Source organism: Macadamia integrifolia, chromosome 7 (assembly GCF_013358625.1).
Source record: "Macadamia integrifolia cultivar HAES 741 chromosome 7, SCU_Mint_v3, whole genome shotgun sequence".
NCBI lineage: Eukaryota > Viridiplantae > Streptophyta > Magnoliopsida > Proteales > Proteaceae > Macadamia > Macadamia integrifolia.
In genome coordinates, this window is record NC_056563.1 from 24,371,849 (window position 1) to 24,383,347 (window position 11,499).

Sequence of the window (11,499 nt, forward strand, 5' to 3'; positions counted from 1 at the left end):
CTTTTGGGTTTTCTTAGAAAACAACAAATTATAAATTATAATTTTTTCTGAGAAAAATATAGTGATCCATGGATCTCCATGGAAATCCCTAGATCTTTACATATTATTAATCCAGCCCTTGAATGTTATTCTTTTAGGATAATATATTTTCTTTTTTAGCCAAATTTTAAACTAGGCCTTGTTCTATGAATATTCAACACAGATTTTGAATTACACCAACCCAAAAAAGAAAAAAAAGTTTGTCGTTTCAAACTTATTTTCTTACTAAGACATCAAAATCTAACATAGGCTTGAAGAAAAAGAAATTGAAAACTGTAAAAGGAAAATATTTTTTTAAAATAAATGCTCAAAATCCTTTAATCCACATCTTGGTCTACTTGGATTCACTAAAATGAAGATTTCTTTTCACATCTTTGTTTTTAATCACACTTTTTGTATGGTCCCTCAACAGTTTAACCTAAAAAAATGACAGAATAAAATCTAAGAAAATTGATTCAAAAAGAGAATGAAATGGAAATCGGATTAAATAGTTGCCTTGAAATATCTTGATTTATTGTTGCGAGGATTTATTTTAAATCCTCCTTTTGCCGCAAGATTTAGCCTTGTCATTTATGTCTGAAAGAGTTTGGAATAACTGGCTTTTGAAGAGCAAGGGTTCAATGTGTTAATCTCAAAATTCTTATTCTACATGTACTTTTGACTCACCAAACTACTATGCCATGGAGGTGACTGTGTAGCTGTATGGTTTGATTTGGCTGACTAGGCTACCTATTTTTAACTCTTCAATCCTATCAGTCATATTCGTTGGAGTTATATTTTCAGAGTTGGCATTTGAAGAGCAGAATGTTTTTGGACTTGTCCACTGTCTTCAAATTTCATCTCATTACATGTTAATTTTACAACTCAAATACTTAGTCTCTCTTAGTCTCCTTGTACTTAATTTTTGCTGCCAGATTATCAGATGAAGTGAAAAAGGATGAAGCTGTCAAGCATGCTCTTGCGGTCCGTGCAGCTGTTACGTCAGGGAACTATGTGCTGTTCTTCAGATTGTACAAGTTGGCTCCCAACTTGAACACCTGCCTAATGGGTGGGTATATGTCTCCAATTTCGTGCAATACTAGTCATATGTGTATACCCACATAATATATACATATATGTTAACATAGTGTATCACTCACTCCACAGATCTCTATGTTGAGAAGATGCGGTTTGAGGCGTTGAAATGCATGTCTCGTTCTTATCGCCCTACACTTCCTGTTGCGTACATTGCTCAGGTCCTAGGCTTCACAACTGTCTTGCCAACAACTGAAGGAAATGAAGAAAAAGACATGGATGGGTTTGAGGAATGTGAGGAATGGTTAAGGGCACATGGTGCATGCCTCACCAAGGACAACAGCCAAGAGATGCAGCTCGACACGAAGGTAAGCACAAGTTCTGGTTCTGCAGGATGCATTGGCTAAGTCCTTATGTTGATATGCATGTTTCTGAAGTGAGCTTTGTGGGTGGTCCTATATATTCCTTAAAAACTCTATGGTCCATTATATTTGCAGGCTTCATCTTCCAGCCTTTACATGCCAGAACCTGAAGATGCTGTTGCCCATGGGGATACAAATCTTGCCGTTATTGATTTTCTAACGCGAACATCGTGAAGGCTATTTTTGGTTGTAAACTAATGTATTTTGTGCTCTTGTATCTGTCATTTCGCTAGGTCTACTAGTGTATTAATGAGTAGAAATCCAGACAGCTTGATGAAGCGATGGATGAGAAAGGTGAGACTTTACTTCCCATGGTTATTTGGGAGTGTTCTTGCCAGCCATTATACCTGTAATAATTTTTAGGGTGTGGATGGATGTACGAAATTAGAAAAGCCAAATGAAATGGAGGGAGATTTGTTCTTGCGAACTGGTGCTGCTTCAATGTAGAATCTCCTTCAAATTGTTTTTCTCTTACCTTTATTTGTGTATAATAACCTCTGCGATCCAGGATGATCTTCTAAGTACCTGACATCTTTCCAGTGGAATGAAATTGAATGGGTGGTTAGATGTTGAGAGGACAAATTCTCTGTTTAGAATCGGAGACCCAATATGAAATGGTGAAGGCCCATATTTCATACTAAAAAGATGAATAGAGCAGCAACTACAGCCAGATGGGAAAACAAAGAAATAGACCTCAAAAAGGCTTTTGAAATCAAAACTAAAAAGCAAAGTGAAACAACTTAAGGTGCTGCTCCAAAATGAAATTTCCTTTCCTCCATTCAGTTTACTCGAGTCTATGTTTGGTCGTAAGGGAAATGAAATTTTCAAACTTAAGAAAAATATATTTTTGTAATAAGAGGAGGCATTCGTTTAGGGGTGCTTTCTCTTGACTAAGCCCCCTTTTCCTTTATTAGTTAGGGTTTTTTTTTTAAGATAAAATACTTTTCATTGAAAAGAAAAGGAGGCCCTAGTCAAATAGAATAGGTTTTTCAAAAAGTATTTCTTTTTTTGGCCTGGGGAAGGGGAGTGGTGAGGTGGGCCCTTTCACTCTTTCACTTGTTGTCCGGAAACATGTTTAATGTTTAATAACTGTTTGGATTGCTTGTGTTAAGCATACAGATGATTGCTCTTTCGAAAGAAGAGCGTTGATATTTGTGGAGTCTTTCTCAGTCGGCGTGCTTTCAACTGAGCCACCAAAAAAGGACAATTTCTAAACCCAAGGAAACTAAAGGATGCTAAACTAAGACTCCCGGGCTGACTTTCTTTTTAAGGAGAGTTGAGTGCGGAGCCCTGTTACGGCAAAGAAGGGTTTTGCCGCTCTTGTGGTTGTGGATGAAGATGAGAATAAGGGAGGCTTCGATTGCAATTGTGACCGTGGTATCCTCTAATTACTGGTGCTGAAGTGAATGAGAAAGAAGCAGGAGGAAATAATGGCTTTGTTCTTTTCTCCTCTCTGGTGTAGTGATGTTAATGTGAGCCCAGAGAGAAAGGATTTGTGGTTGTGGATGGCCCAGTTAGGCAGGCATTGGTACACCTTCGCTAGCCCCCTATTGGTCCTTGGATTATTTGGGGATTATTTTAAAAACGCTGTTTGTTTGGTGGGAAATAGAGAGAAAGGAAAATGGGGAGGGGGAGATGGCAAATAAGAATGTCCTTCACATATGATCAACATTGCATTTTGATAGGCATAGGGGAACAATGAAGGGCATTTTTTATCTCTAACATAGAGGTGAGTAATAACGATAGAAGATGTGTGGGTGAAATATTTTTTTCCCAAAATAAATATTAGCACTACAAAGATCTTATACTATGTTTATGAACTAGCTTGTACAAATGGGTTTTGAAAATTTTGAAAGGTTGAGGCTTGACTCATATGCCTGAATGCACTAATTTTGGTGAACGGAAAGCCTCCATTACAAGTCATAGAATAGGGGGGATTTGAGGAGAGAGAAAGTAGGTAAGGCTCACGATTCTGTATCTTAGCGTGCGAAAGAATTTACACATGGACAGTGTACAAATCTTTTGCCTTTTTTGAAATTTTATTTTACTTGTCCCCATCTTGTATGCGTGGTGATAAATAGAGATGTCAATTTTCAACAAAAAAAAGAAAAAAATAAAAAGAAAAGAATAAGAAGAAATATCAATCAAGACAGTTCTGGGTAATTGCAAAGAGGCCTAATTAATTCCACCTTTTATGGGACTAGGATTAAAATCATACCAATAAACTAATCAAGAATCGATACTAATTAATAATAAAATGGTCCGATCTAGGTTCCTGAGCAATCCCAATTTTTAATCGATTTAAATATCAAAATTGCAATCAATTACATCCAAAGAAAATATTTTAGTTCATATATTGGGACAACATACACATTATGTTATGCAATATGATTAAATCTCTGAAACACGAGGTGTCAAGGACTCAGTGACCCATTTCACATAAATACATTTGCCCTAAGAGGCAATTAAAAGTTATCAAGCTCTAAATACACTAGTAAATGTATCATTCAAACGTTTCCAATAAATAATTCAAAATAAATTACAACTTTTATAACCGACATTACAACTACCAGTTTTTCCCTGAAATTATTAAATTACAGCTTGAATATAATATTACACTTTTATTTTTTGAGTAAACCACAAAATTACACAATATTAAGGGAAAAAAAGGACCTTGGGTCTAAAACAGTGAAGAAGTCCATATCTAACTTACAACAACCCAACTTTAATTTTGATTAAAAATACAACCAACCCCAAATATTCCCAATTTTTCAAAAAAAAGAATTTCCCGCCAAGCAACAAGCATTTGGACACACCAATTAACTGATTAACTGACTTTTCTTTACCTCCTCTTGTTCTTGCTTCCCAACAACAGCGAAAAGTAGAAGAGAATCCTAAAGAAGAAACCCCAAGCTATAGTTATCCACAAGCAATTCCACTTGCTCAGATCCGTCACTCCTTGCTGCGTCAATAGATCAGGTCCCGTCGTCACGCAGGTCGTGCTTGTTATATTCACCCCCAACGAACTACTCAACGTCTCCAACAACTTCACTTTCATCGCCGTCGGAACCACCGCAAGCGGCGTATTATCAAACATCTGAACTCCCCTTACGAAACACTTAGTCGGATCATCGAACTCGTTCTGCAAAACCCCCTCGTAAGGATACTTCACCAAAGATATATAATGGAACCATAACCAGTAAACTGGAATCCGATCTCTGGTTATAAAGAAGCCACTGAAGAGAAGAAAATAAGCTAATATAGCCACAACCACTGTGTAACCCAACATCACATGTGAAACCACTCCGGAAAGGAAGGTGACAAACGAGCTCCCTGCCCAGAAAGCTCCCAATATGGTTCCGAAGAAGAAGAAAAACCCTTTTGCGCCGCCGGCTAGACCCACCGCCCAGAAAGTTGTGGCGGCGAATGTGAAGGATAAGAAGATCAACGAAGGTATTGCGACGATGGAATGAGAGAGAACGTAGGAGGAACGGCGATAAGCGTTGTAAGCTGTCTCTCTCATGAAGACGTATCGTTCTTGGAGGAACACAGGGAGAGCGTCGGCGCAGGTGTAGAACGTCGTCGACATCGCGAAGGCGAAAAACCCTAATCGTTCTTGGATTCCTTTGGGAGAATTGTCGAGGTGATAGAACATGGTGGCCAAGATGAAACCAGTCACCAAGATTGCTCCTAATCTGATCGCGAACAATTCCGGCATTCTTCTCGTGTTGGTTACGGATCGCTTGGATAGAACCGCGACTTCAACCCAGAACGGATTCGCGAATGTGGAAACCGTCGAGGCAAGGCTGGAATCGTTGGTCGCTCCGGAGACGAGTTTGCCTCTTGAGATGCTCGCACTAATGGCGTCTTTTAGAGATAATCCTTGTCGATCTGGATCGCCGCTCTGGGGACGCTTTGAGGTTTGCCATGATTGGTTGAATTCGACTAAGCCTTTGGTTCCACCGGGGGATCCTTCGAGTTCGCGGATCAGATCGAGTGCGAATTCGGTCCGGTTCTCATTCTCTGGGATCGGATGTCCGAATTCGGCGAAGAATTGGGGAAGACTTGAAGGGGACCCACTGTATACTGTCTGGCCACGTGATAGGAAGATCATACGGTCCAACAATCCAATGATTCTGTAGCTGGGTTGATGTATGGACATGATCACGATACTCCCACTTTGAGCGATCCGTTGTAGAACCTTCACCACCATGAACGCACTCGTTGAGTCTAACCCGGAAGTTGGCTCGTCCAGGAAAAGAATAATGGGATCGTGAATTATGTCGGTTCCGATCGAAACACGGCGGCGTTCTCCACCGGAGACACCTCTATGGCCTTCATCTCCGATCACCGTATTCGCAGCGTTTCTCAGCCCGAGCTGATCGATGAGAGCTTGAACCCTAGCTTTCTTCTTGGCCTTGGAGAGAGACCGAGGGAGTCTGAACTCGGCCGAGAACATGAGCGTTTCCTCCACCGTCAGCATAGGGAAGAGCAAGTCATCTTGCATGACGTAAGCAGAGATCACCTTCAGAAGCCGTGACTCCAAGGGTTCACCGTTCAATGTGGTTGATCCTTTCAAGCTGCCTTTAGCGATCCGATTCGCTAGGGCATCGATCAACGTTGATTTCCCGGACCCACTAGCTCCAAGAACGGCTAGGATTTCACCATCTCTTGCTTCTCCAGAGATGTTGTTTAAGAGAATCTTGGTGTTGGAGTTGGAGTAGTTGCTGCTCTCGAGAACCACTTGATCAGCAGTCGCTCCAAGCCTATTGTTTTTCCGACGAAAGCAAGTCGGAAGCCTCATTTTCCGGCGAGTCTTGACGCTGTAAGTGAGATTACTGAAGGAAAGAACAAAAGGGAGAGGGAGGGGTGTTGGGTCATCAAGATCAAGACACGTGTCCTCCACCTCGAGAACCGGGTGAGTCGGAGTATCGTCGCCGTTAGCATCTCCGACTCGCTTCAATAGCTCACCCAAGGTAGGATATGAACCGACGCTACGGAGGTTGCAAGATAGAGTCTCCACCTCCATGGGTTGTCGCCGTTCAAAGAAAGTAAGTGGTTGGCTGTCGAGGAAGAACCTCCCTGGTTTAAAACTATACTCTGTATCCGCTTGCGCCATTAGAGCTCTGAAATAGGTTTCGTGAGAGGAAGTTGAAGTGTGTGGGTTAGAGAGAGAGAGAAAGAAAGAAAGAAGCTTGTGAACTGTGAAGCAGAGCCGTCACAGAACGGCACTGATGGGTAGGTAGGAAGTTGTAAGCCTTTTCATCTATTAATGTCGCTTCTCTTCCTCTTCCTCTTCCTTGAGTTGAGTCTTAGCTTCTTCTCTGGCTTCATTTCTATACATAGTATAGCCTTAAATATCAACCTCTTCTCTCCATCTTTCCCTCCCTTTGGGTGGTGAGCTACATCTCCTAATCTTTTGTGTTTTCTTCACGTAAACCCTCATTTAAACACGTGGCAAAATTTGATTAGTTGAAATAGTATACTTAATAACTTTTCTCTCTTAGAATATTGGGTTATTGTATCTAGGGTTAATGAAATTAGGTGTGGGTGTTGTTCATCTGCTTGGACCAAACTGGCCTTGCCTAAGTCACATGCAACCCAAAACAAGAGAGTCTAAGTGGGCCCATTTCCATCATCAGACAGTTGCCTATCCAATAATCTAGAGAGGCTACAGAAGTTGATGCAGAACCGGGGCGGAAGAGAGTAGGCTAGTAGTGCCTATGTAATTTGTAGGTAAGGAAGATACGTAGGTGGTTAAGATGGATGGGCAAACACGTACCAGAAATTGAGCTAACAGAGATGAGGCCATGTATATAACATGAGAATTAGAATTAGAATTAGAAGATATTAATTGGTAACCATCTTTTGTCATACGTATTAAGCTCTTCTTAATTAGTACTTTTCATGCCTATCTCCCTCATATGTGACCCATCATCTCTTGTGCTCCAATTGGTTGGGCGTGGCAATTCTTTCCCATGCTATCGTCGTGATGATGTATTATCTATATAATTTTTAATAAAGGGCAATGAAATAATGTTCCCACCCCTACGAAACCCTAAAAACTCATCTCATGTTTGGTTACATGGTCAAGAGTTGTGGTTGGCAAATTGTCATTCCTCTTCATAGCATCATTTCCTTTTAATCTCATGTTCTTTGCAAGTGTAACCTTTTTTAAGTTTCTGGTTTTGTATTTAACAACAAACCAATAAATATTTACACGGGACTATTGTTTGAAGTACTATGAGAAGCCAACTACTCCCTCTATCCTTCATGTCCAGTCTGGTTATGGAAAGGGTTTTGCAGAGGTCATCGATCCAAACTCCAAACTAGAAATAAAAATTTGGAAGAAAGAAATGTAGTTATGCCTTGTTTGACATGCAAAAAGGAGTACAAAAAAGAAAACTAATGGACTCACATGTAACGGGGTCAAGAGAAGGCAAAGGTAATAAAAAGAAAGAGTAGTAAAGTTTATCCCAAAAAAAATAAAAATAAAAAATAAATATTCATATATATTTGTATACATAGTGTTTTCGTTGGAAATCATCTTAGGTCTCCTTCGGTCCTTATAGAGATGAGGAGATACAAGAAAGTGAGTGACAGGCTTGTTTGACAAGGGACTCTGTTAGAATTTATATTTATTTTATTATAATTAAATTTCAAAATGAGGTTTTTCTTTTATGTATTTTATGACTTGTAATGGTGTGGGACCCTTAGAGTCAAGGTAGTGGAAAATGGTCAATAACACCTTATGGGAGCCCTAAATTCCATTCATGGCCATTACCACGAGTGGAGAGGTGGGCAAAGAGAATTGATTGGGATTAATTTCATAAATGAAATTAATTCTTAATTCATACTATAGGTTATTGCCAAATAGAGGTAAATGATTAATGTCATTATGTGGGTGTCCTAAAGTTCATTCATGGTCACTACCATGATTGGGATGGTGGGCTAGAAAATGGTCAATAACACCCTATGAGAGCTGTCTAAATTACATTCATGACCATTATCATGAGTAGGAAGATGGGCTAAGGAATTGATTGGGATTAATTCAATTTATTGAATTAATTCCCAATTCATGTCCATATGATATTGTTCTCCAATTGACTTGCCATTAGTTGGAGGTTACTCTTGGGGAATCTAAGAGGATGCAAGGGTTGGTTTTGGGTCTATATAAATCCAATCAAATACCTTGCAGAGACTGTAAGGTTAGAGGAGGCTGCTGTGCTATAGCTTTTTGCTTCTAGAAGGGACTAGAAGTACTGTTTCATCTTCTAGTGGAATGTTGTTTTATCTTGGAGGTAGAGATGCAGAACAACTCTTGGCAGTAAAGGGCATCAATTACCTTAAAGGCAGCACTACAAGTGTGACTCAACCTCAATTCTGATCGAAGCTTATTCAGTTGTTGTAGTGGTGATTCAACATCTATTTCAAGTTTTTTTCATCTCATTTCAACTAAGGATCAACACTACAACATAATAGTTTCTACTAAAAAAGCTTTGTATTATAATTTGTTTTATTTTTGTAAGAAATTTTAATACAATTACCCAACAAGTTTAAGGTAATTGATAGTTGTAAGATCTCATGGCTGGTCTTAGAGATGTAAGCCTCAATAGAAGTAATGATTCTAAGAACAATGATGGTCCTTAAATCACTATCATAGGTGATGCTTCAAACAATAATGTCGTTGATGGAACTATCAACGTAGGAGATCCTTCAAACATTAATGTTGAAGAAACAATTAACAACCAAGGAGGCGGGGTTCATGTTAGCCACAATGGTAAGGGGATTATTCATTTATCCACCATTGATTTAATTCTCACTAATGTTATCCCGTCGGTAACTGATCTTATCTCGGATTTGGGTAAGATGAGGATTGTCACTGAATTTGACAAAATTGAGCAGTTTGAAGGCCAAAATTTCAAATGGTGGAGGCAAATAATGTTGTTTGCATTAGCCCAAATTGGGGTGATATTTGCCTTGATTGGACCCATGCCGAAAAAAGCAATGATCTTATAAAGGAGGGCAAAAAGGTGGCTTGGATTCAAGCGGATTACCAATGTAAAAATCAAATCTTGAATGCATTATCCAATGACTTATACCATGTGTATAGTTCATTGGAGTATGCATATTCGATTTGGAATGCTTTGGTAAATAAATACTCTCTTGAGGATGCTGGCTCAAAGAAGTACTTGGTGGCTAACTTTCTAAATTTTACTATGAAAGATAGTGACACCATTTCAAACTAAATTAATCAATTTCAAATCTTGGTTGAAAAGCTAGCAAAAGAAAAAATGGTTCTACCAGATGAATTTTTTATCGGTGCCTTAATTGAAAAGCTTCCATCTTCTTGGGATGCTTTCAAACTGTCAATGAAACACAAGAAGACGGAGTTAACCTTAGACTAATTGGTTGTAAGGATCAAAATTGAGGAAAAGAATCGTAACAAAGACAAGGGTGAAAAAGACCTTGGGGAGAAATGCTTAAAAGTGAACTTGGTAGAAACCAAAAAATAAGACAAGAAAAGGAAGAACCGTCAATGCAATGATGAACATTCTTTTAAGAAGAAAAAACTCACTTGTTATGTGTACGGTAAGCCAGGGCACTTTAAGAAAGATTATCGATTCAAGAAGAAAAAATCTAAAAATGTGAACCTAGTTGAAGACAACGTCTTTGTAGCTATGGTCACAGAAGCAAATTTGGCTGAAAAATCAAAAAATTGGATATTGAATACCGGTGCTACAAGACACATTTGTGGTGATTTGAAGATGTTCTCTTCTTGTTCCATGAGTATGGGAGACAAAAAGGTATTCATAAAAAATTTTCAAAGTGCCCCTATTATGGGGAAAGGAAAGATAGTGTTGAAGCTCACTTCAGGGAAGACTATGGTTCTCACCAATGTCCTCCATGTGCTGGACATTAGGCGTAATTTAATTTCAGTTCCTTTGCTTAATAAAGTACGAATGAAATTAGCTTTTAAGAGTGATAAGGCGGTTATCACTAGGAACAATGTATTTGTGAGGAAGGGATACCTTAGTGATGGGTTATTTGTACTAAACGTTGAAAATATTGTAATTGAGAAAGCTAGTACTTCTTCTGCTTACATTGTTGTCCCTACTAATTCTTTTGATTTGTGACATGGTAGGTTGGGTTATAGTAGTGTGAAGTATATCACCAAACTATACAAGTTAGACATGATCACCAAGAAGGTGGAACCCCCTATGAACTAGTATACAACTTGTGTATAAGTAAAGTTAACAAAAAAAACCTCATAAAACTATGGATAAAAAGAGTGATCTTTTGGAATTGATTCATAACGACTTGAGTGACTATAAGTTATATGAGTCTAGGGGAGGAAACAACTATGTCATAACCTTCGTAGATGACTACTCTAAGTATACCATGATTTATTTACTCAAATCAAATGATGAGGTCAGACAAGCATTTATATCTTACAAAACGGAAGTTGAAAATCAACTTGACAAGAAGGTTAAAAGACTTAGAACCGATAGAGGGACTGAGTAATTTAACATTAAAAAGTTTTGTGAGGAAAATAAAATTATCCATGAAACAACCGCTCTATGCCAACCAGAATCCAATGGGGTTACCGAAAGAAAAAATAGATTTCTTAAAGAGATGATGAACTCTATGTTATTGAGTTCAAGTGTATCACTTGATATGTGGGGTGAAGCCATTCTAACGACATGTTATCTATCAAATAGAATCTTACATAACAAGACTGGTATGATACCATTTGAGAAATGATTTGGAAGAAAATCAAGTTTAAAACACTTGCAGATTTGGGGCTGTTTGGCTAAGGTATTATTATCGGATACCAAGAAAAGAAAATTGAGACAAAAAACATATGATTGTGTATTTTTAGGATATGCTACTAATAGTACAGCATACCGGTTCATGGTGATTAAAACCATGGATGATGTTATTGAAACAAATAGCATCATAGAATAAGGGATGTTGAGTTCTTTAAAAACATATTTCCCTTTAAGCCCAACTTATCTACAAG

The 11,499-nt window shown here is 38.5% G+C and overlaps 2 protein-coding genes across 9 annotated transcripts in view; one reads left to right on the forward strand and one right to left on the reverse strand.

The window, feature by feature from the left end:
* LOC122084075 (SAC3 family protein A-like) overlaps positions 1 to 1,902 on the forward strand; it is a 41,109-nt gene extending 39,207 nt beyond the window's left edge. For all 8 annotated transcript variants that reach the window (XM_042652117.1, XM_042652113.1, XM_042652114.1 and 5 more), the window contains 3 exons: positions 954 to 1,087; positions 1,186 to 1,421; positions 1,551 to 1,902. In XM_042652117.1, the coding sequence (XP_042508051.1) occupies positions 954 to 1,087; positions 1,186 to 1,421; positions 1,551 to 1,649 (469 nt within the window). In that variant the 3' untranslated portion in view covers positions 1,650 to 1,902. The remainder of the gene's footprint in view (positions 1 to 953; positions 1,088 to 1,185; positions 1,422 to 1,550) is intronic.
* Positions 1,903 to 3,976: 2,074 nt separating this feature from the next.
* Positions 3,977 to 6,789, reverse strand: LOC122083830 (ABC transporter G family member 6-like). The gene has a single exon (XM_042651739.1). The coding sequence runs from the start codon at positions 6,592 to 6,594 to the stop codon at positions 4,318 to 4,320; it is 2,277 nt and encodes a 758-aa protein (XP_042507673.1). The 5' UTR covers positions 6,595 to 6,789; the 3' UTR covers positions 3,977 to 4,317.
* Between the last annotated feature and the right edge of the window lie 4,710 nt (positions 6,790 to 11,499).

Excerpts from the sequence above, each read along its gene's own strand:
- LOC122083830 (XM_042651739.1), bottom strand. The coding sequence starts at position 6,594 with ATGGCGCAAGCGGATACAGAGTATAGTTTTAAACCAGGGAGGTTCTTC.